Source organism: Rhinopithecus bieti, unplaced genomic scaffold (genome assembly GCF_001698545.2).
Source record: "Rhinopithecus bieti isolate Rb0 unplaced genomic scaffold, ASM169854v2 scaffold_34391, whole genome shotgun sequence".
Taxonomy (NCBI): Eukaryota; Metazoa; Chordata; class Mammalia; order Primates; family Cercopithecidae; genus Rhinopithecus; species Rhinopithecus bieti.
Window position 1 is genome coordinate 150,335 of NW_016814542.1, and position 26,182 is coordinate 176,516.

Genomic DNA, 26,182 nt, shown 5'->3' on the forward strand with positions numbered 1-26,182 from the left:
AAAAAAAAAAAAAAAAAAAAAAAAAAAAAAAAAAAAAAAAAAAATAGGGAATAAGACTTCAGAATGTATTAATAGGATGGTTTGCTTTTAAGTCTCTTGGAACTCAAATTATAATTCTCTTACATTTAGGAGGTAAGGCCAGATCACATGAAATAGGCATACTTTTATTCTATCTGCTTAGTGTTTGCAAGAGGTCAAAAATTTCTTGTTTTTTAAAGGAATTATTATAATCTCTTTGCATGTGATTTGAGTGAGCAGAAGTGGTGAAGAATAATCATGTATAATTCCAGAATTCTTGTGTTACTTTACAGGGAATTCGATTCTCCATAAGAACATCCTTTGTTTAGGCAAACAAAAACTACATCATAGTTTATAATTTATTTGGAATTAAAATGTTTTCTTCTGACCCATCAGAAGTTGTTTTTGTTTTTTTTTTTTTGAGACGGAGTATCTCTCTGTCGCCCAGGCTGGAGTGCGGTGGCGCAATTTTGGCTCACTGCAACCTCTGCCTCCCGGCTTCAAGCGATTCTCCTGCCTCAGCCTCCCGAGTAGCTGGCGCTACAGGCAGCTGGCACTACAGGCACGTGCCACCACGCCCGGCTAATTTTTTTATTTTTTAGTAGAGACGGGGTTTCACCAAATTGGCCAGGCTGGTCTCAAACTCCTGACCTTGTGGTCTGCTCCAATCCGGCCTCCCAAATTGTTGGGATTACAGGCGTGAGCCACTGTGTCTAGCCCAGAAGGTTTTTTAATGAACAGAATTATCCTGGCCCACAACAGTATTTTGATGATATTTGTTAAAATACTACACAGTTTGTTATTCTAAGTGTTAGAAAGTAAATGTTTTCTCATTAAAGAAACTTAAATTTTCAAAATGTGGGCTGGGCACAGTGGCTCATGCTTGTAATCCCAGCACTTTTTGAGGCTGAGGCAGCCTTGTCAACATAGCAAGACCACCATCTCTACAAAAAAAGTTTTTGTTTTTTTTTAAATGTTTCAAAATATGAATTTGGGGTGCTTGAAACATGATATAAGCAACCATTTCCCCATTTTGCATCCTTAGTATTTTCCCCTTCTACTTCAACTGTAAACCAAAACTCCACATCCTGCTCTGCTTAATTCCTTTCTTTACATACGGAAGTATGTACATTTCTTTACTTGCTACGGCAGGATCCTTGACTACTATTAGTTTTACAGTGATTATCAAAATGTTCATCATAGTTTTATGGTAGTAGTATTCAACTTCAAATATTTGTTTTGTAAAAAATTGGTTCTTTTCAGGTACTGCACCTCATGGTGCGATTACATAAAGTTTTTAATTAAACTATAACTTCAAAACATCAGAAATAGTACATCCATAGTAAGGTAGTTAGGGTCACAGCTGTTTAATTTTACGACATTTCTTTTCTATACTCTCCAAGCAGAATCCTTTTTCCTTTACCTCGTTATTGTCTTTTCCTCAAGATCCTATATTCGTTTCCACCAACCAAGCTAATGCATGTTGTGAGCCCTCTACAGCTTTCTTTAAAAACTAAATTCAAAACAGACAAGACACAATTAATGAGGCAAAGAAATACGGATTTTAAGCTATGAATATGTCGATATTAAGCTACTAATAAAAGGGTTTATTTTTAATGATTGTGAACATGTTTAAAGTCAATCCTATAATAAAGCATATATTCTAATTTTAATTTTCTTTCCTATTTTAGTTCCATACAAAAGGAAATATTTATCAGGTAAGTAATGATTTGGTCTTTAAATTTTCCCACAATTAAAATATGTCAAAATTCTGGCATATTAAAATACTATTACAGATCCCTTTTAAAATTATGTAATATAAAGTAGAACAATTTTATAAGAATGTAGAAAGGTCTCTTAGTAATAAGACGACATTTTAAATATATTCTACAATATGTAGTTTTGTCTAGCTTCTTTGACTCGGGAATTTTTTTTAGATTCATCTGTGTTGTGCACATTCACTGAATTTTTTCCCTAAGCTTTATAATACTTTATAAATTATCATATATTGTCCATTCTCTTGTTTATGGATATTTGGATCACTTCTAGTTTCAAACTAATTTGAATAGAGCTGCCTATGAACATTCTCATACATCTTTTGGACTATGTTCTCATTTTCTTTGAGTATATTCTAGAAAGTAGAAAGCTGGGTCATAGGGCAAGTATATGTATTTAGATTTATTAGAAACCACCAAATTAATTTTTCAAAATGCTTAAATCATGTTACTACTGGCAGCGTGTCCAAGTTCCATTTGCTCCATGTTCATCCCATGATGATATTGTCAATTTCTTTATTTTTACCATTCAGATCAGGTGTGTAGTGATCTTTTTGCGGCTTTTCATTTACCTGATGATGTTGAGCACCTTTCAGATGATTATTTATTTGTATATCTTTTGTGAAGAGGCTTTTACCCATTTGCGGAGTGCGGAGTGTGGAGCTTGACTCGCTGTAGTCTCCACCTCCTGGGCTCAAGCAATTCTTCCACCTCAGCCTCCCAAGTAGCTTGGACTACAGGTGTGGGTCGCCATGCCCAGATAATTTTTTTTGTACAGATGGGGTTTCACCATGTTACCCAGGCTAGTCTCAAACTCCTGGGTTCAAACGATCCACCCACCTCAGTGTCCCAAAGTGCTGAGATTACAGGCGTTGGGCCGCCATGCCCAGCCACCCATATTATTTTTATCGAGTTGCCTTTATTATTGGTAGGAATTTTTAAAACAACTTTCGTTTCTTTAAATTTGGATATGGGCCAGGCTAAATAATACAAAGCTTAGCCGGGCGCGGTGGCGAGTGCCTGTAATCCCAGCTACTTGGGAGGCTGAGGCAGGGAGAATTGCATGAACCTGGGAGGTGGAGGTTGCAGCACTCCAGCCTCGGTGACAGAGTGACTACGTCTAAAAACAAAAAAAATTGAATCTGAGTCCTTTGTCAGTTTTCTGTTTGGGGGTTACTACGGTATAACTATGACAGAGGAGAAGAAAAGAAGTGTTGAGTTTGTGTGTATACAGGAATTACATCCTCATTCATCTATAGGAAGAAGACAGTAACAAGCGTTAAGTGTGGATATGCGGCAATTGGAACTCTCGTGGTGGGAATGTAAAATGGGGCAGCCTCTGAAAAACAGTGTGGTGGTTCTTCAAAAAAATTAAAATTACCATATGATCCAGCAATTCCACTTCTCAGTATGTATCCCAAATAACTGAAAGCAAGGAGTCTTTAATATCCGTACACCCATCTCTTTGATAGTTGTGTATCTATGTTCATAGCATCATCTGACATAGCCAAAAGGTGGAAGCAACCCGTGTCCATTGATGAAGAGAGAAACAAAATGTAATCTGCACATACAAATGAGTATCATTTAGCCTTAAAAGAGACGAAAATTCTGACTCATGCTACAACATTCATAAACCTGAAGGACATTAGGTTAAACAAAATAAGCCAGTCACAGGCTGGGCGCAGTGGCTCACGCCTGTAATCCCAACACTTTGGGAGGCCGAGGCGGGTGGATAACCTGAGGTCAGGAGTTGGAGACCAGCCTGGCCAACATGGCGAAATCCCGTCTCTACTAAAAAAAAAAAAAAATTAGTTGAAACCTGGAGGCAGAGGCTGCAGTGAGCCTAGATCACTCCACTGCACTCCAGCCTGGGCGAGACAGAGCAAGCCTCCATCTAAAAAAAAAAAAAAAAAAAGAAAGAAAAGAAAAAGAAAAATAAGCTAGTCACAAAAGGCCAAGTTCTGTATAATTCTCACCTACAGTATGAGGTACCTGAAGTAGTCAACCTCACCAAGAAACTCTTTGCCAAGGGTTAGGTCAGGGGGAAATGGAGTTTCCATTTTACAAAATGAGTTGTTCTGTGAATGGATGGTGGTGATGTAGCACAACAAAGTGAATATACTTAATGCTATTGCTCACCTAAGATATCATTTGTTACATATCATTCTTTAAATTACATTTAAAAAAATCAAGTAGCAGAAGCATGTTATTGAGACATGGAGATAAACAGCTGAAGCAACAGGAGTGTAGTTAACTTTTAAGGAATGGATGTTCAGGTGAGTAGTAGTGGAGCAGCACAGTATTTTCATTACGTATCTTCTAGAACTGATTTCTAAGCTATGTAAATGTATTACTTTGGAAAAAATAGAAAGATACATGTAAGTTGGAACATTTAGAAAAATATGTCCATGGCTTCAAAACCATGAATAGATGAAACATCTGGCAACACAGGGTCTTCAGACTACAGAAAAAGTAATCTCTAAATTCATTACATGTATATATGTGTATGTAAATCTGTATTAAATATGTGTGTATAATTTAGTGAGTAAATACTGTGTGTCAGACTTTCTCCTAAAGTTAGACACTGAAGACAGAGCAATGAACAAAACAAAAGCCCCTGCTCTCAAGCATACATTCTAGTGGGAAGGGTAAAACAAAAATATGTGAGATAGTGACATATCCTGTAGGGAAAATAGGCAGATATGGATGAATTCCAGTGCAAGAAGGGAGGTGTTGTACTTTTTTATTTTTAGTAGGGTGGCCAGGGAAGGCCTCATTTGATAAGGCCATGAGTTTGCAGAATGAAGACCTAAAGTCAAAGTGAAAGCCTGTCATGTAGATAGACAGGGATTACGCTTAGTCTGACTTTAAGGAGTAACGGTAGTGAACATGGAGTTGAAGCAGCAAGGAAAACCACCCAATAATTAAGTGTAGCTGCAATCTTGGCAAACAGGGAGTTCCCCTTCATACCAAGTGTAAGCTGGAAGACTCCCTTGGGAAGAATACTTTCAACAGAATTAAGGTGTCCATAGTCGGATGCACCTAGTGTGGCAGACAGACAGGAAAGGGCAAGTTAGTCCAAGCTGGGTTCAGCAAAGGTTACTAGAGAGGACACGGGAGTTAAATCTTCAAGGACAGGTTATCTGAGATGACAAATCAGGACCAAGGTGAAGGGTTGAATTTTTGCTGTCACTTACTAAATGGACTTGGGCAAGTCATTTAAAGCCTGTGCCTCAGAATTAAATGCACACAGTTGGCACTCAAACTAACCTGAGGTTACAGCTCTACAAAATGTTTCAGTTTTTGAGGTGGATGATGTATAGTTCGGGCCTCAGATGATCAGTGTTAGAACTAGGGCATGAAAGTAGCAGTCAAATAGGAAACAGAAGAAAAATGTGTAGTCTTGATAATTAATAGAGAGGAAGTCTATAATTTCCAGATTGGATGACTGGGCAGTGGCTATTTGCAGGAATTCAAGGGATTTGGGAGTAAAGTGGGGGTACACACACATATTTATCTATGGATTTACATACAAAACTTGAATGGTTGAGATCAACCATGGAAAGCTTTGAGTCCACAAAGATGACTAGGAAGCAGTCATCTGAAAAACAGGAGAGCAAAGTCAAGGAAGCCAAGTGAGGAGATAACTTCAAGTCTGGACCGCTAACAATCTAGTTGCCTCACGTTGAACTAAAACATTCACGTGTTTATGCATGTAGTCATAAAGAGATCACTGTTGACCTTTGCCACAGGAATTTCAGAAAGTTGAGAAAATGGATTAAATAGGCGTAAGAAATGACAAAGAAGTGAAAGCTTGTTTCAATGTTTGTTATGTTTCCTCAAGTAAGGAACATTGTTAGGCTAAAAGTATTTTCCTAAATTTTTTCTTTAAAAAAGTAGGATTTCATGGTAAATACTTATTATGTGCTCAAGCAAGTAATGGATTTTTCCTTTAATTAATGAGGTGGATAATAGACTTCCTAATGTAAAACTATCCTAATCTCCAGATACAAACTACACTTTTTTTTTTTTTTTTTTTTTTTGAGACGGAGTCTCACTCTGTCACCCGGGCTGGAGTGCAGTGGCCGGATCTCAGCTCACTGCAAGCTCCACCTCCCGGGTTTACGCCATTCTCCTGCCTCAGCCTCCCGAGTAGCTGGGACTACAGGCGCCCGCCACCTCGCCCGGCTGGTTTTTTTTGTATTTTTTTTAGTAGAGACGGGGTTTCACCATGTTAGCCAGGATGGTCTTGATCTCCTGACCTCGTGATCCGCCCATCTCTGCCTCCCAAAGTGCTGGGATTACAGGCTTGAGCCACCGCGCCCGGCCCACATTGTTTTAATACACTGCTCATCAGTTGCCTTGACAACTGACTTTGTCACACATTTAATAGTATGCAGCTAACTAAAACCCGTGGAGTCAACTCTGGCTAAAGGTCACTTGCAGAATGTGAAAATAAAAGCAGCATATATACTTACTGTGTCTCACCCATCTTGGATGCTGTCCAGTTCTTAGGATACCAGGTCTTTTAAAGCTATGATTTAGTCTGTAAATATCTCAATTACCATGATCTTTCAGACTTGTTTTTCTGTATTACCATCATGTAATACCTATTTTTAACGTAGATGCTACTGATTATGAAGTGATTATTGTACAATCATTAGTAGACTGAAATAAAGTGTGTTCACATTGGTAAAGTTAAGGTTCTACACTGAAAATGGGCTGTGTTAATTTTAAGAAAACTAACCACGGGGCTGGGCACAGTGGCCCACACCTGTAATCCCAGCACTTTGGAAGGCCGAGGGGGGCAGATCACTTGAGGCCAGGGGTTTCAGACCAACCTGGGCAACATGGCAAAACTCTCTACTAAAAATACAAAAATTAGCTGGACATCATGGCGTGTGCCTGTAATCTCAGCTACCCAGACTAACACATGAGAATCACTGGCACCCAGAAGGTGGAGGTTGCCGTAGCCAAAAACTATGGAAGAACCCCATTTGAACTCAGTTTACAGAATTCTTGGCTTTTTTTTTTTCATTTTAATGTCTTTAATAATACCAACAAATCCACCCTCACACCTTACCAAATCTTTACCACCAAATTTTATTTCAGGATTAAAAGATAATTCACTTGTGACCATTTCCTCACTCCTCCCAAAAAATCCTATCAATATCTGAAAAATATCAATGGCTCTCCCTCACTTTAACAAATAATCTGGCCAGATTTATCTCATAATCTTAAATACTTCCAGGTCTCATTTTAACAAGCACCAGTTAGAAATAATGGGTATTATGAATATATTTAATAATCAAAATCTGTCAAAATTATTCTGAAAATTTTCGCATTCTTTAGTCTACTACTATACATAATACAAGTACCTGCCCAAAAGTATTTTTGTCCTCCTAAACCAAGTTACTTTCCTCAATTTATTAAACTAGATTCTTAAAGAAAGATTACAAGGGTTTGAATAGGCAAGAACTGCAAAACTGGGCATACTTACAGAACTTCAGGGAAACACACAAATGAATGAATGAATGCAGACACCCAAAAGCAAGGTACTTTTACTGCAGCTCTTGGGTGTTTTTTCAGTTAAACAAATCTTAAATCTCCAAAGCCAGGTGAACCATTAAACCTCAATAATGTAACACATTATCTAAATACTAGAATTCCTAAAGGGAACAGTAGGTCTGAATTTGTAGTCTTAGAAAGTAAAGCAAAGGAACACAAACTGGAGCATGGTATACTTGGGTATTTCCATTTTGGGATCTTCAGGAGAGTGGAGAAGTGCACAACTTCCTAGAAAAAATGAGTAATATTCTTCAGGCCAAGAAATATAAATCTTGATAGTAACAAATGTGCAATTCTTGGTTTTCTCATCAGTGTGGGAAATTCTCAACAGAGAAATGTTTACAAAAAACTACAGTTGTGCTCATCAAAATATACTTGGCAACTTGTGTACCCTAATCTCCCATATGTTCTTTTGTCTTTTCCTTTTCAGATAACCATATTTTAATATCAGCTTTGGTGATTGCTAGCACAGTAATTTTGACAGTTTTGGGAGCAATCATTTGGTTCCTGTACAAAAAACATTCTGATTCTCGTTTCACCAGTTTTTTCAACTGCACCCCAATCACCTTATAACGAAGACTGTGTTTTGGTAGTTGGAGAAGAAAATGAATATCCTGTTCAATTTGAGTAAGTTTTTGGTAATCTTGCACTAAGACATCAACAAAATGCCCTGGCAGAGATTCTTGGGAAAAATTTTAATATAAAACTTGACATTGGATATTAGAGTTTTAATGGTTTTCCTTATTCCAGTCACATTTTTATATATTCATCTGTTGTGAAAAGAATCTTTAGGTTCATTAAAAAAACAGGTTTTAGAAATGATCNTTAGAGTTTTAATGGTTTTCCTTATTCCAGTCACATTTTATATATTCATCTGTTGTGAAAAGAATCTTTAGGTTCATTAAAAAAACAGGTTTTAGAAATGATCTTAGATCTAATATAGTGATTTTAAGCATTCCATCAAATGCAGAATCTGTCACTTGAATGAAGGAAAGCTTAAAGCCCAAGAAGCAGATAAAAATAAAAGCCCAGCCTATTTATCTTGCCTGTTGTATCTTCCCTTATAGTTAGTTGACCCACATACGTTTACTAGTAAACATGAAATGGGGAATAAGTGATTTTAAGTACATTCCATACATTTCAATATCTTTGATAATTGTTTCTTTGGCAGATAATTCCACTAGAATGTGTATCTCCTTTTATGATTTAGATGAAGAAAATTTTACAACTTTTAACACCCCACACCACATAATTTTAGTTTCATTACACACACCATTTTATCAAAAATGATTCAAGTTTTAATGAATGTTTATAAGTCTTTTGAAACAAAATATGATCGCTGTGTCCAGGATGGCATGGAGAAAGCTGGCAATTAGGTTAAGACTTATATATCCTAGTGCCCCTTTAAGTATTTCTTTCTTGCCACCGTACCTTTCGTACCTTCCCCTGTACAAGAGATATCTCATTCTCCTCAAGCATTTATAAATTTTTCCTTCAACGACATGAAAACTGTGTAAATAAAACCGAAGAAAACACCAAAGAAAACACTAAGTACAACTGTAGTGACAATGATCAAAGTTTTCAGTGCATTTATTGTACATTTTAAGAAAAGGTGAAAATCATTTGGGGAGTAAAAAAATGAAAAAGCTGAAATGAGTGATTTTCCTCACCATCAATAAATCAAAAACAGGAAAGATAGAATGTATAAATTTCACATAAACTAGTCATGTATCACTTATCAATGGGGATACGTTCTAAGAAATGCATAGTTAGGGAATCTTCTTGTGTGAAAATCAGCTTGTACTTACACAAACCCAGATGGTATGGCCTATTTTGTTCCAAACCTACACAGCATGTTACTGTGCCGAATACTGCAGACAACTGTAACACAACGGTATTTGTGTATCTAAATATAGAAAAGGTACAGTAAAAATATGGTCTACTAAGGGAACACTGTTCTATATGTGATCCATTACTGACTGAAGTATATTGTCTATATTTAGAAGTCTGAATCTCAAAGAAAAGTAATCCTTCTCCTGAATCCACACCCCATCAATTATCTTACTTTCTTATGGGGAGATATACTATCTCACTAGCTTGACTAATGGCAACAAAGTCCCAGCTTTTGTAATCTTTTTATTGACCACATGAATCGAAAACACTCATCACAATTAACGGCACTATCATTAATGAGACATGAGTAACTAAAAAGTGACAGAAAACTATTAACAGTGTGGCTATGTGGTACTGAAAATGCAGGCATTACACCAGCTGTTACACAAGCACAAGCATGCTCCTTACATTTCTGAGATGTGGTGTAGTGTTTGAGATGTCTATTTTATTATTGATAGACTATTACTAATGTCAATACTGAACATTATCCTGGAATTCCTCCCTGGTTTTCCTACCCAAATTGTACCACTCCTTGAAGAACTACAGGCAAAGTAAAATTATGGCATATTATATCAACTAAGAGTTCTATAAAGGAGTTCTTAAAGGAGTGGTACAATTTGGGTAGGAAAGTGATTAAGTCCAACTTAAAACCAACACTCTCAAACATCTAGAACTACAATGTCCAATGAGCCACTAACCACATGAGGCTATTTAAGTAAATAAAGTATAGTTTAAAATCCAGTTTCCCAATTACATTAGCCACACTGTCAAGTGTTCAAATCACAGGTGGTTAGTGGCTACCATACTGGGCAACATACATCATAGAACATTTTCATTATAGGAAGCTTTATTGGGCAGTGCTGCTCTTAAATCCTACCTTCCACTCAACTCCCACACAACTTTCTTCTGTACGTTTTGATACTTTCTACCTAATGGCAGCTCTTCCAAAACAGCTGTTTTAAACTCTGATTTAATTTTCAATATTTGGTTTCATTTTTCAACAGGCCAAGAGGCCTCTGGTAATGAAGTGCTATATACATATATGATGGAGTCTCGCTGTGTCACCCAGGCTAGAGTGCAGTGGCTCAATCTTGGCTCACTCCAATCTCCGCCTTGCAGGTTTTCAAGCGATTCTCCTGCCTCAGTCCCCTTAGTAGCTGGGACTACAGACATCTGTCACCACACCTGGCTTTTTGTATTTTTGGTAGAGACAGGGTTTCGCCATATTGGCTGGGCTGGTCTCAAACTCTTGACCTCAAGTGATCCACCCACCTTGGTCTCCCAAAGTGCTGGGAGTACATGTGTGAGCCACCACACTCGGCCTACATTTTAATTTTCTTTATATACCAGAACATCTATAACGGGCCCCTTATCTACTCATTAGTCAAGAGATAATTGGATTACACAGGCAGGCTTGTTTACTACATTCAGAATGTAGAAACTGCTTTCTTCAACATCTTTGTTTTAGCTAGTAATAACTATAATTCTTTGGCAGATATTTAGAATAACATTTTAAACTACATTTTCTTAGAAAATTGCATTCTTTGTAGTGAGCAGTGTAAGGTCTCTTTTGTTTAGAATTTAAAACTGATAACCAATGAAAGCCTTTTCTCTAATTCCTCTACTGTCATTTACATGATAATCTGAAGCTAATATGACAATATTTAAATACTAAGTGGTACTAGGGAACTACAAGAATACTGTAAAGCTTAAGCCATTGTTATCACTGTCATTTAGCATTAATTTAATGACAAAACTATACAGAATTATCTTATATGCATACCAATCAATGTTTTGTACCATGTAGTTAAAATTTTTAAATAAAGTTTTATGGGTTAAGCAGAACATAATTGTCACACTGAATTTTATTAAAAGTATATATACTTCAAATTCAAAGCATCCCTAAGGACCCACAGAATATATTAAAACTACCACCCTAAAATTTTATATTTTTGCTTTAAGACAGACAATGCAAAGATAACTGGCAAAAGGTGAGCAATATTTTAGAACATTTATATTACTGCTTAAAATGAGATTTGCAATTTTAATAAAATTATTGGTTATGAAGTTTGATGTCTTCTTCGAGCACCAGTTTAAAAGGAAACATTTCAAACTGTAAACTAAATCCGTGTGCACTTTATTTCGAGCCAATGTTTTACATAAGACCAACAAACTAAGTGTGGGCAAATTGTTCATTCACTTGAGAAATTACATGGTTCCATTTAGGTTTGAAAAAGTAGTTTGTTGCCATAACATCAGACCTTAAGGTGTTTTAAAGTGTATCCTAAGGGTATTGACAGAAGAAAAATACAGTGTTGTGGAAGTATACACAACTCATGACCACAGTATAGATCCATTCATGGTAAATAATGTTCATCTGTTCTCCAAAGGTAGTGAAAAATATTAAGTCATCAAATAAATGCTCAGAATTACCAAGGAACAGTTAGAAACGACCAGGATCCAAACAGGTTATTTATATATTTATCTATAAAGAAGTGACAACACTAAAAAACACATTGAAAACCAGTGTTTTAAACTCTGAATGTGGGATTTAAAAATATTCCATTAACTTGAGATTGCAATAATTTTTTTTAAACCAAATAGCATTTGACTGGCAAGTCTCATATAATTTACAGCTGTAATATTCCTAAAAGGAATATCTACATACTATAGCCTATCAAATATAATCTGCATTTTGCAAATCAATACAAAATCTATCCATCATTTATACATTTTATATTTATATACTTTTTAAAAATTAGGTTTTATTGCTAAATGAATTTGGAATTCAAATTAAATTTGGAAACCTAATATAATGCTCTTCTCATAACCTTCTCCCCATTCTTTTATAAATTTTTAAACACTGGAAGCAAATGATTACCAAAATGAGCTGCAACTTAAGGCATTTTAAAAGAAAAAATAATTAGGTGCCATATAGCATTTTATTTCAAAAGTATATTTTGTCCCACTTTTCTCACTAGCAAGAGAGTAAAACACAAATCTTTTTTTCATAAATAAGCCTACAGTAATCAGAACACAAAAAAAGGGTTGATAGGCATTGCTTATTTAAAACAAGGGTAATATTTCCCCACTCAAAGAAAAAAACCTTTTTGATTACCAGTTTATAAACATCAGATTTGCTATGTTAAAAAGTCCAACAGAATTTTAATTCAGCAACAATTGAGAATGAATATATATATACAGGCATACATGTGTATGTATATATTCATTTTATATATAGTAAATGTATTAGGCATTCCCCCACAAAAGTAATTTATATTTAATTGCCATTTTTAATAAACATTTGTGTTTACAGATCATCCATCTGTCTTATATGAAGTTAGGCAATATCAAATGTCCTGTTATGGTCTCCATCTTCTTCGGAATCATCCTCTGAAGCTGTTGAAAGAAAACAGGATGATCAAGAATGATTTTAATGGGGATAAGAATGGGAAGTGTAAATATGAAGCCAGAACAGCAATGACTTGTAAAAACAAAAATCCCAATTTAGTATACTGTTTGATCAAAATGATAAGTTGTATGACAGGGTTAGGGTGGTTTGACTTGGTGATGCCCAACCACAATGCTCCCGCCCCCACATCTTTTGTAATGTTGTATCAATTTTATAAAATGAAAATGCTTAAAATGTGGTTCAAGAGCATCTTCTAAAATGTTTCTGAGATCAATCTGTGTTCATAGTAGCTAATGATACATAAACACTAGGAAAAAAGTGAACTTAAGGCAAGTGCTCTCACACACCTGAGTAGAATCTGGCTTATTACCGCTGCATGTTTGATGCATCCGATGAGAATGAAAAGAAATGTACATAGAATAAGAGGTTATGGGTGTTCTTCCAATTTACATCAAAGCTATGTCTATACAATGCCAAGGTAAAAGTTCATTTAGTAAGTCAAAAAAGCTTCATATAGACACAGCCTAAATTAAAATAATTGGATTCAGTAAAAACCTACTGTTGATTATTCCCCTGTCTCCACACTGTCAGAAACTTATCACTTTTGCAACATTTCTGACCTCAATTTATTCAAGAGTCACTAGTGGCTCAAGAGTTAAAAATAAAGCATCCTCGGTGTCTTTAGGAAAGACATAGTAAGTATAAAACTATGAATTCTATGAACTGCTTTGCATGTGAAAGAAAATGCAAGCTCACTAAAATAAACATCTAATCAGCATCTTTCCCCCATTATCAAGGGCAAAAGGCTTAATGCACTCTCTTTTTATATTTACACTGGACAAATTAAGAGCATCCAACAAATGGAATCAACCTAGGGCAAAGCACAGAAAAACTATGCAACACTAATAGATTTAAATCCATTTAATAAATGACACAAGCATATAACTAACTCATGACTGATATAAACTCTATTAAGTTTTATGCTGTATCACTGAGAAATACCAAACTAAAAGATTATGGCTTATTAAGGCCGGGTGCGGTGGCTCACGCCTGTAATCCCAGCACTTTGGGAGGCCAAGGCAGGCGGATCACGAGGTCAGGAGATCAAGACCATCCTGGCTAACACCGTGAAACCCTGTCTCTACTAAAAATACAAAAAAAAACTAGCCAGGCGAGGTGGTGGGTGCCTGTGGTCCCAGCTACTCGGGAGGCTGAGGCAGGAGAATGGCGTGAACCCGGGAGGCGGAGCTTGCAGTGAGCTGAGATCGCGCCACTGCACTCCAGCCTAGGGCAACAGAGGCAACGACTCCGTCTCAAAAAAAAAAAAAGAAAGAAAAAAAAAAAAAAGAAGATTATAGCTTATTACACGAACTTCTTGCGTTTTTCCATTTAAGCTCCACAGGAGAGGGACAATTTACAGAGCCCATTTCAGAATGTATAATACTCTAATATTTAGGTTTAACTTGGGGCAGGGCAAACCCCTTGTCTTTCATGCTCATTTGAGTTTGGACATATTTCACCTCCATCTTTTTCCTTCGCACATGTTAGCGAGCAGACAAACTATGTTTAACGACAATTAAAGTTTTAAACGAGAATGTTAGTTTTTTAAAATGGAGGAAATCGGGGAAAACATACACAAACAAATTACTATCATACGATATTGAGCAAAGTATAAATTGTAATTTAAAAAACAGAGACCTGTATTAGGCCAACCCCTAAGGGATCTGAAAGACGGTATAAGAGAAAGTATAAATTTTATACCAAGGAATTCGGGCACTGACTCCTTTCTTTTCACATACCTAATTAACCAATGTGAAAAATAACTACCGTGGTTTCATCTCAAGACGCTTTTGAAAGTTGAAAGTAGTATAGAATTAATGACAAAATCTATCATTTAGATTACCTAGAATTAAAAGGTTCCTATGAGGACTAAGTCTTTTTTAAACCTTACTTCAAAGGATGCTGAGCTTTCTGTAAAAGTAAAAATGTTGTGCGCACTACAGATAACATTCCAAATAATTTGAAGATGAGTACAGAAAGTAATTCTTCAGTATTCAACTGAAGAATACATATTTTAAAAGACACTTCAGGTAGTGTTTTGGAATGGGTAACAAAGGGTGAAAAAGTAAAATATGTAGGGGGTGGGTGGGGTAATCTTCAATTTCTAGCTGTTCCAGAGCCAATACATGTGCCCACATGGTATGAAGCACCCTGGAAGTTACAGGACATTAAGAAGAGGATAGGCTGTACAGATGCCTGTAAAGATTTGAGAATTAAGTGCCTTCACTTATAATCCCAGCCAGAAATCCTGAGGCTGGAATGTGATCTTAAGAGACTGGAGCTGTTGGCAGCGCTGGCTACCTATTAAAGGTCCATGAGGACCTACAAAAAGCCAAACAACAACAACAACAATAAAAAACCCACAAACAAAAGCCCTTTATGGCTTCTGATATGGATTCAGAATTAGGATTCCTTGTCCCATATTTTCCTGGAATCATATGTAAGCCCAGGAATAATCTCTTATGATCTAACAAAGCTGAGTAACAGGTAAAATTTCTTACCAAAAACAAAACAAAACAAAATCCTAACAGATTAAGAAATGTGGTTTGATTAGTAGTTAAGATTTATGCCTTCGTTTTTATTATAAATCCTGAAATCAAGGTGATCAACAATAAATTTCTCTTTGAAAAAAAAGTAAAATGCAGTTAAAATTACATCGTTCCATACCTTAAAATATGCTTTAAAAAAAAAAAAAAAACACTAATGTCAGTTGCCCAACCCATATTTCCCAAATCAATCATTTTGGTATGATTAAGTCTATAAATGAGCTCTAATTTGGCAGAACAGAATATATACTTAGGTTTTGCTTTGGGTTTAATTTGCAAAAGTAAATTCAACAAGTCTGGGGAGGGGAAATTCCACCTACTTTCGAGATCTTCCATATGTGCCTGAAGAGTTCTTGCAAGGTTAATAAACTAGAAACAATGCAGAAAGAAATACAGTAGTTTAAATGTTGCAAATGGCTCTAGAGAATCAGTATAGGAGATTCATTTCTACTTAAAAAGTTAAACATCATTTTAAGCCTTTAAATAGGGGTTTTCTCCCCCCCATCAAAATCACAAGCTTAATGGTATTAATTTTTAAATGTTTTATATAATCTTTATAATCATGTAGAAACCAGTTTTTAAAAATTGGGAGCAGATACAATAATTTTATCCAATGATACTGTCTTCTTATAAACACTTCAAAAAATTATGAAATGGAGGGAAAAAAAACCAAAAAACCACCCTTGTATTTGGACCCAAATAAATTCAGTTTCAGTGGGCACACACACACACACACACTCTCAAGAACCAATATTTTCCTACCTACATTTGATAAAAGTATACATTTGGTTCTATACATTAAAAAAATCCTAATGAGTTCCACTTTGGAGTATCATTCAACATTTTGTAATTTTCCACTTTTAAAACTTAATACGAACTTTTAGAAACACATGAATTCAAAAGTTCTTAGATGTTTTATATGGTTTATTCATTCTGAAGACTTAAGGTCCCTTTTTAGAAATCATTTTATGGTATTAAAGGTTTAGGGGTTCACAATTCTAAAGTATTTAGAAGTCAAGAGATCTTTGCTCAAATTCTGAATTCTCTTGATAATATGAATGCTCTTCAATGATAATTATCTATTAACTGGCTCACTGGAATAATGTCCACATGATGATAAAATAAAGAAAAATATTTTACTAATTTAGAAAGAGTATTATATACATTGAATTGCAGTTACTTGATAATGTTCAAAATAAAAACATTACATGAACTCTACTACATTTTTATCATCGAAGTTAACATTTATATAAGGAAGTTTGAAGGATATATTTATGAACACATTTCAAGATATGAAGTGTTCAGAATGCTACAATAATGGCAGATATATAGAGACCTTAGCCCTTGCTACACAAAATGGCCCAGGCAGCAGAGCATAAAGTTTCCTCTGGTACACTGAGGCAAAGAGCATCATTTACTTATAAATACCTAACATACAGCTGGCCCAAATGTCATATTACGGCTAACAGCGTACACAGTAAACAACCAACTATTCCATATCTACAATACTTTGTAATATGGACACTTTAAAATTAGTACACTGGTAATCTTTTGTAGAAGAGTAACAAATAAATGGAAGTTAATTTCCCATACTCTTTGGCTTTTGGAGTTCAATTTCAGGTTTCTAAGTGATAATACTCAGGTTTTGTTTTGTTTTAATAATAAAAGCCCATTTTCCCTTGATATTTCCAATTCTGTTTTCAATGAAATACATTCCAATTACCTTCGAGAGCTAGAAAATTACTTCTTCTCTAAAATAACTTTATGAGAAAATCAAGCTGTTTGTTATAGAATACAGCAATTTCCATTAAATCTACAGTATCTTTATTTTTAAGAAACATTTAAAAAATAAAAGCTTCCCAAAGGAAATAAGATGTCAACATACAAAACAATCTGCTTTCCAAGGTAAACACTTGCTGCATCATACCCTCCCTCTCCCCGACTTCATTATTACTTACTCGGACACGTGTGCTTGGTTCATTTGTATTTCCCATCATATCAGAAAAGCTTTGTTCGCACAAGTGCAGTAACACCACTAGGTAGAGACCAGAGCTGATAAACTCATACTCAGCCTTCAATAGGGAAGCAAACAGGAGAAAAGAAAAATACAGAGAATGAAAAATTAGTAGAATTGAGATTCATTCTCACAGTACACTGATAAACTAGAGGAAATGTATTCATATCCAGTTCCTAATAAGGGATACAATGCCATTTATTAAGAAAAAAGACTATCCTTTATAATTTCATAAAATTTTACTTTTTATTCTCATACAGTCTTCTTTAGTGTAATGACTTTATATAAAAATGGAACTTTAAATAATTTGATGGTGGAATGAATGCTTTGGTTTTCTATAAAGCTCACAGATTTCATTATACAAATGGCTATAGCTATATATGCTTAGTTAAAAATTACATTTCATCTATAGCTATGCCAATATACTACTATAATTAAAATCTATTCTGATAGCTCAAGTGTTTTTCTGTGTAATACAATGAACTTAAAGGCACTGTAAATAAAAGAATGAATAAAGGTAAGAGTAACTAATCATTCACACAGAAATTTGTAGTTAGTAAAAACAGTTCTTCAATTCAAAACTGTTCTGTTGTGTTAACCTAAAAAGCAGCTGCTGAGACAAAATTAACAGAGTTTATTTTAGTTAAGGTACAGGACTGGTGCCAGGCTCACACTTCCAAGTTGCCTTGGGGAGAGTGCCCCAGAGAACAAAAGAAAAGCTCAAATTTTTAAAGAAAAAAGGACAAATCCAGAAGGGAGAGGTAACAAAAGTTGTTCATTCTGAATTCTCAACATTGGTTTACAGAAATAATGTTGGTTAGTGATTGGCTATACACTACTGAACTATAGGGCATTTTATGTCTACTTGGCACTAGTTAGTCTAGAAGCCCCAAAGTAAGTGGCTTCAAGAGCTATTTATTTAGCTCAAGGGAGAGTGAGATGAGAATGCTGTCACATTTTAAATACCTCTCTGAACCTGATAATTTAAAGGGGTTCATATTACTCAGATTAAAAGTTTCTCTTCCTCCCCCACAGCTGTTTCCAAGCCATGAATATAAATCATAAATATAGTATTATTAAAAATCTAATCTGTCCTGTAATTTTTACAGTGAACTATTTACAAACTGAATTGGGCAACTGGTTCATCGGACGTCAAGAACTCTGTTCTTAGTACCAACTTCAGCAACTAACTGGTTATCAGTCTACTGAGTATTCAAGAAATATGAGGCCAGGTGTGGTGGCTCACACCTATAATCCCAGCACTTTGGGAGGCTGAGGTGGGTGGATCACTTGAGGTCAGGAGTTCAAAACCAGCCTGGCCAACATGGTGAAACCCCATCTCTACTAAAAACACAAAAACTAGCCCGGTGTGGTGCTGGGAACCTGTAATACCAGCTACTTGGGAGAATCACTTGAACCCAGGAGGCAAAGGTTGCAGTTGGCTGAGATCGTGCCATTGTACTCCAGCCTGGACAACAAGAGTGAAACTCCATCTCAAAAAAAAAACCAAAAACCAAAACTGAAATAATTCACTTAATAATTATTGTTGCTTATTTTGAACTTAAAAGGAAATTATATATCCAGAACACTTTTTAAAATTTTTAAATGGGGCCAATCACAGTGGCTCATGCCTGTAATCCCAGCACTTTGGGAGGCTGAGGTGGGTGGATCACCTGAGGTCAGGAGTTCAAGACCAGCCTGGCCAACATGGTGAAACCCCGTCCCTACTAAAAATACAATTAGCCTGGTGTGGAGGCGAGTGCCTGCAATCCCACCTACTTGGGAGGCTGAGGCAAGAGAATAGCTTAAACCTGGGAGGCAGAGGTTGTAGTGAGCTGAGATCGCGCCATTGCAGTCCAGCCTGAGCAACAGAGAGAGGCTCTATCTCAAAAAAAAAAAAAAAAAAAATGGTTATCACCTTGCAAAAGATCAAGCCACTGGTTAATGTGGACATAGAAACGAATCACTTAAAATTAGTGTGGCTATCAGGCCACTAGAATCTATTGTTCATACAGAACAAACAAGTTAAAACCAGGAAGTTTAATCAAGGCTGTCACTGTTTTTACAATGACTCCACCTAGTATCTCCTAAAACTTCTAAAGAATATGGTTCATTAAAATGCTTAGAAAACAATAAAAACATTCCTGACTGAGATCAAAACGGAAAACACTGGCCGGGTACGGTGGCTCATGCCTGTATTCCCAGCACTTTGGGAGGCTGAGGCAGGTGGATCATGAGGTCAGGAATTCAAGACCAGCCTGACCATCATGGTGAAACCCCATCTCTACTAAAAATACAATTAGCTGGGCATGGCGGCAAATGCCTGTACCCAGCTAGTCAGGGGGCTGAGGCAGGAGAATCGCTTGAATCCGGGAGGCAGAGGTCACAATGAGCCGAGATCATACCAATGCACTCCAGCCTGGGCGACAGAGCGAAACTCCATCTCAAAAAAACAAACCAAAACCAAAACCAAAACAAAAGGAAAAAACTGCCTTTGAGAGACAGGATGAAGCATCTTGGGAAGGAAGATGGCAGAAGAAACAATCCTTTTGAAACCGACTCTCATTTTGAGAAGGCAAGTTATGTATTTATATTTATTTCTGCATGATTCCACTTTTCCATGTTTCCCCTGGTTTTTAAATAACAATGCTCAGCTATCTACAGAGAACTCCTTGGGGATTTAAAACATTTCCTTGCTGAAAGTCATTTTCTTTTTGGATAACTAGTGCATTGGAGAATAAAACAACATAACTGGCATTAGAGTAGCACCTATGCTACATCAACTGCTTAGTGTTTCCATTCTCTAGATCAGTGATTCTTTATCTGGATCTAAGTAATTAGCTTCAAAGGATCTGGGAATCCCCTAAATTAGAGACAGAATTTGTGTCTATATATTTTCTAAGAAGGGTACATAGTTTTAATCAGATTTTCAAAGGGTATCTATTATTCCCACACTTAAAATATATTAATGTATGATTGTATTTGTATGAAATATCCAGGATAAGTAAATCCATAAAACAACACAGACTGGTAGTTGCCAGGGGCTGACAGCAGAGAATGGGGAGCAACTGTTCAGTGGGTAGAGGGTTTTCTTTTGGAGTGATGAAAATGTTTTGGAACTAAACAGAGATGGCGGCCGCACAAAATGGTTTTTATGTTTTGTAAATCTCATTCAATATAACAAAAGAGGGGAGACCCATTACCCCTACATTTAAAAAGTGCTTTTGTTTTCTGTTTTGTAGAGACTGGATCTTGCTATGTTGCCGAGGCTGGTCTCAAACTCCTGGCCTCAAATAATCATCCTGTCTTAGACTGCCAAAGTGCTAGGTGTAAGTGTGAGCTATTGGCCACACTTACCAGAAAGTGTTTTTCAAGCACTTCATGCATTCCCTTTACAGCATATCTTTTTTTGTTTGTTGTTTTTAAAACAAATATGCTAACCACACTTCAACAATTTGGCTCTAAAGTCACCCTTGTAATCTCCTTAAACACACATCTGCCCCACCTCCTGAATTTTCCTTCAGTAAAGAAAAAGGAGGAAATTATTGAGCTCTTCATTCTAACTATCATTTATGCATCTCAAAAAACTTACAGCTGTGGGGAAATAAGGTTGGCATCCCTATTTTGGAACAACTTTCCTAAGCTTAAGGGAAAAATAAAAAAACATTATGAAATTCTAACACCTAATGCAGTAACAGAATTATGTTAAGAACATTATCATTGTTGTTATTATTTTAATGCAAGGTTTCTGACCATGATTTAATCTTTTCTTCAAGAGCTGTCCTTGAAGCATAGAATAGACACTTACCAAATTAGGCAAAATATACTAACTTGTTCATTTGCATGAGCTCTATGTAGTTCATGAATATCAAAATCCTCCAGGTTAAGCTCCAGCTTCTCTTTACATAGTTCACAGGTGGTTACAGCTTCTAATGAAGAACCTGGTAAAAATTAAATTACAAGTAAAGCTTAGTTTTACAATGTCTTCATAAAACACTTTTGCTCATTAAGTTTTAAGCTTAAAATAAATAAAACCTTAAAGGAAAGGAGAAGAAAAGGAAATATTACATTTCTGCAGTAAACCAGTAATGTCCCCTAATACAGCAGTCTATAATATCCAATGTGCACATTAGGTCCTGCCCTATGATAATAAGCTGCCACCATTATTTAGATACCTTGGTTGTTTTCTTCCTCCCAGATACTCATACATCCTTGATCCTGGGAAGCAGACAGAGGCAATGGAATGTCATCTGTACTTCCTACTTACTCATTAAGTACTTTGACATGATGCCATGAAAACAATGTTTAGTGACGTAACATCTCAAACACCTAGTTACACACCCAAGGTCACATCAAAGATACACCAAAGTATCTTTGATGTGACAACACATACCTAAGACCTTCTGGAGTTTAAGGAATGTGTCTGCCTTACTTGCTAGAAAGGGAAAAAAGGGACCCCACCTTCGTCCATATAAAAACAGCTCCCTTCAGTCATAAAAGGAATTAGTCTTGATATATGCTGCAAACATGAACTTTTAAAACATTATGCTAAATGAAATACAGATACAAAAGCACAAGTATTTTATGACTCTACTTACATAAAATATCTGGAATATGCAAATTTAGAGAGACAGAAAGTAGATTAGAAGTTACCAGGGATTTGGCAGAGAAAGGAGTAGGAAGTGAGGAGTTACTGCTTAATGGTTAGAGTTTCTGTCTGGAATGATAAACAATTTTGGAAATAGGAGTGATGGTTGCACAACACTGTGAATATGAAAACTGTATACTTAAAAATGGTCAAAATGGCATATTTTATGTTATTTATGTATTTGTTTTACCAAACATTTTTTTAAAAAGAAAAAACTTCCATATTCATCCAACATTTGATTATTCCTAAGCTTTTTGGTTCCAATTTGGTAGGTAGTAGTCTTGTGTAATTAAACATTTAGGTTCTGTCTGCCTTTTCCTTTGTTTGTTTATTTTCAGATAGGGTTTCAAATGGAAAAATGGCCTTAAAATTAGAGTAAGTTATATGAATAATAGGGTAGATAGGTTTCGATTCAATTCAACTAACATTTGTTGAGTGACTGTTATGTGCAAGCAATAATTAGAGGTTTTGGAGATTCAAAAAAGAGTAAGTAGTAGGTCCTGCCTTCAAGGAACTCATAAAACTGCAATAACCAGTGTTAATAATAATTTTTTAAGAGTAAAATTTGGCATAAGGTCCAAGACAGCAGTAACTTACATACATGTTCTAGAAAACAGCTGAAAGGGAGTGCTAATCTGAAGAAGCACGCTGTCTCAAAATGGGCTGTAGTCAAATTACATTGAGTTTTCACTATATTTTGAGTATAAGGAAAAAACCAAGCTTCTTTTTGGAGTCTAGCATACATGAAAATGTAATATGGACCTTGGAGATCATTTAATACAGATTCTCTTATATCTTAGGGCTTCATTTTCCTCCTCTATGGAATAAGAGACTTATTAAGTCATTCAAATAGGCTACACACAGCTGGGAGCAACCCGTTGATTCCTACACGTTTTTTCTGGAGACAAGATCTCTCTCTGCTGCCCAGCCTGGAGTGCAGTGGCACGACCATGGCTCGCTGCAGCCTCTAACTCATGGGCTCAAGGGATCCTCTTACCTTGTCCTGCTGGATTACAGGCATGAGCCACCACAGCCAGCCTACTCCTGTATTTCTTAATCCGGGCTCTCTCCATTACACCCTGACTGCATCTGCCTAACTTTGTATATCCTGTAGACTTTAGCAATCCAAATACAGTAGCTTCTTAATAAATGTTTAAATAAATCTCTACCAGAATGAACTTTCTACCAGATGGGGTCTTTGTGTAGCTCTGAGAAATACTTCTGAATACCTATCAGGAAAGTTCAGGTGCTGAGACTTAGACATTCAATTGGCCATATCTTGAAAAGTACTTATTATAACCTTATAAAACTAACTCTAGGCCAGGTGTGGTGGCTCACGCCTGTAATCCCAGCACTTTGGGAGGCCGCCAAGGCAGGCGGATCACTTGAGACGAGGAGTTTGAGACCAGCCTGGACAATATGACAAAACTCCATCTCTACTAAAAATATAGAAACTTTAGCCAGGGAGGCCACCAATGTGGGCAGATCACTTGAGGCCAGGAGTTCGAGACCAGCCTGGCCAACTTGACAAAATTTCATCTCTACTAAAAATACAAAAAATTAGCCAGGTGTGGTGATGTGCACCTGTAATCCCAGCTAACTCAGGAGGCTGAGGCAGGAGAATCACTTGAACTCGGAAGGCAGAGGTTGCAGTAAGCTGAGATTGTGCTACTGCACTCCAGCCTGGTGGCAGAACAAGACTCCGTCTCAAAAAACAAAAACAAAAACAAACAAACTCCCATTTAATTTAACAGTGTACTTACCATGTAACTGGTATAGTGGGAAACTATGAACAATAACTCTTTTGACATTCATAACAACTTTATGAGGTATTAGTCAATTTTACTCAAGATAGAACTGAGGCCTAACCTAGTCTTACTTAAGAATCTTTAAGAGTGAATCTGAATCATCTGTAATTTTTTTTTTTTTTTTTGAGACTGAGTGTCATGCTTGTCACCCAGGCTGCAGTGCAACGGGGCAATCTCAGCTCATTGCAACCTCCGCCTCCTGTGTTCAAGCGATTCTCTTGCCTCAGTCTCCCGAGTAGCTGGGATTACAAGTGTGCCCCACCATGCCCGGCTAATTTTTGTATTTTCAGTAGAGACGGGGGTTTCACCATGTTGGCCAGGCTGGTCTCGAATTCCTGACCTCAGGTGTTCCACCTGCCTTGGCCTCCCAAAGTGCTGGGATTACAGGTGTGAGCCACCATACCTGGCCCATCTGTATTTTTAAAAACTCCAGTGGGTGATTTTGATCAGCAGCCAGGGTTTAGAACCAATGTTAAGAAACATGCTCAAGACCCTATAGCTAGCTGAGTGTTCAAGTAAATATTCCAAACTGGGCTTGTCTAACTTCAAAAAGCCAATGTTCTTAAACAATAAACTGTATTATCTGTTTTCCTCCATATCTAGCACTAACAATCCAATTATATGTATCAGAGGTTGAGTCAAGTTGTTGTTCTTCATTTTGGTAATAGCTAACATTTCTGGGCCCTTAAGTGTCAAAATACTAAGCACTTTACGTGTAATCTCTCATTTAGTACATCTAACACCTCAGGGCAGTGACTAACAAAGCCTGTGAGTTACCGTAACACCATACAGCTCAGAGAAAAGGCAGTTCCAGGTGAGATAGCTTGTTCAGAGCCTTGGGCTTAGACTAGCTTAGAAGAAAAGATACTGCTTTCTCCTCTTGTGCCCCCTAGAGGGCTACTACTCACCACTTGACTACCAGATTACTGGGAGTCTCAGGAATTTTCCCAGTATCCCTATAATCTCCAACTTGAACCCAACTCCTCCAACAGATTATTAAAATCAAAATCAGTGCCATCATACCTCACAACATAGTTGTCTGTTACCATGCTAATGATCAGACCTTTAATCTCACACAATTATGTACATTTATTAATCTGATCTAGTTTTCTACCGTACTGGTTGTTCCTATATCCCCTGGTATCATGGTCTAATATCAGTAAATTCCTCTAATCACCAACCTTTCTCTTTTCAATTATCTCTTTACTTTCATGCCTGAACCACAGTGCCTTCTGACTAATGATACCTATATATATGCTTCTATAGCCATTTTATCCCCACAGTCCCTTGTAACTCAGGACCAAGAAGTGAGGGTAGTTGCCCACCCAACACACCCATTACTGTTTTCAAATCTTAATCCCCCCCCCCCCCATCATTAATGATTTCAGCACCTAGTTCTCTACCCTTCTTTGCCAACTAAATCCTTGGTTGTTTCAACATCCAAAACCAGTCCCATTGGATTATAACTTTCTCAACATCTTTGCTTCCAGTATCACCCTTCCCCACCTCAGTCACCAACTCTAAGTTCATACCCTTGACCTCATCACAATTTGCTGCACTACCCCTAAATCTCCATTTTAAGCATCCCCTCCTCCTGTGTACCAATTCTTATTTTAGCCTACTTACATCAATGTCAATAAAATTCAGATACTCTACCTCTTTCTCACTATACACTTCCTGACGTCCTTACTTTCCTCCTGATTTTAATTTCTAGGATCGCCACAATTATGTCCTTATAGATACCCTCAACTCCCTTCATCATACTTGCCTGGCAAAAGACCTACCAGCATTGTACTCTAGTCCATACCTTTAACCAAGCATCTGAAAACTGCTTTAAAAAAACTGTATGTGTACCTCATTTTAAAATCACTTTTACAGACACTAAAACAATCTGGAAATCCTACTACACATCCACTTCCTTAGAATGTTATTTTCCTCACACCTCAAAACTTCCTAACCAGCTAAAGACCTTACCTCTCTTTCTAAGAAAACAGATGCAATTAACAGAGGGAGTCATAAATCTTCCCATCAAAGCAACAAACTGATAAACACTCACATCAACACTAGCCTTCTGATGAGGAAATATCCTTTCTCCTATTAAGGGATAACCACTCAAGCTGTGCTCTGGACCCTATCTTCTTTCTCCTCTTTTCATATTTTTTTCCCTCTGTTAGAAGTCTCAAAATAAAAACATGCCTTAAAATCCCCTACCTCAAAATAAAACAAAAACACTTCTTGTGATCCCATGTAACTCTAATTCCTGTTCCCCATCTCCAGTCTCCTTGGTAGTAAATTTGTTCAAAGTGTTGAACCTACGTTGCTGTCTATCCTTTCTTACCTCCTTTTCTCTACTCAGTCTAATCTAATCAGGCTCAGGAACCCAGCATTCCAGAGATTGAAACCAGGAAGAACATATATGCTATCAAATCCAATTATTCTT

The 26,182-nt window shown here is 36.6% G+C and overlaps 1 protein-coding gene and 1 pseudogene across 13 annotated transcripts in view; one reads left to right on the plus strand and one right to left on the minus strand.

Moving 5' to 3' along the window:
* LOC108514817 (CD302 antigen-like) overlaps positions 1-11,099 on the plus strand; it is a 24,025-nt pseudogene extending 12,926 nt beyond the window's left edge. The window contains exons 3-5 of the transcript XR_001881353.1: positions 1,710-1,736; positions 7,792-8,170; positions 8,275-11,099. The product of XR_001881353.1 is annotated as a CD302 antigen-like (transcript). The remainder of the gene's footprint in view (positions 1-1,709; positions 1,737-7,791; positions 8,171-8,274) is intronic.
* A 271-nt stretch (positions 11,100-11,370) lies between these two features.
* MARCHF7 (membrane associated ring-CH-type finger 7) overlaps positions 11,371-26,182 on the minus strand; it is a 61,119-nt gene continuing 46,307 nt past the window's right edge. For 4 of the 12 annotated variants that reach the window (XM_017851297.1, XM_017851303.1, XM_017851302.1 and 1 more), the window contains 4 exons: positions 21,118-21,227; positions 17,231-17,344; positions 15,593-15,641; positions 11,371-12,653 (listed from right to left, as the gene is read on the minus strand). In XM_017851297.1, the coding sequence (XP_017706786.1) occupies positions 12,595-12,653; positions 15,593-15,641; positions 17,231-17,344; positions 21,118-21,227 (332 nt within the window). In that variant the 3' untranslated portion in view covers positions 11,371-12,594. Of the gene's footprint in view, positions 12,654-15,592; positions 15,642-17,230; positions 17,345-21,094; positions 21,228-26,182 lie in introns of all 12 variants that reach the window. The other 8 variants (XM_017851306.1, XM_017851301.1, XM_017851298.1 and 5 more) reach the window with 5 other exon arrangements.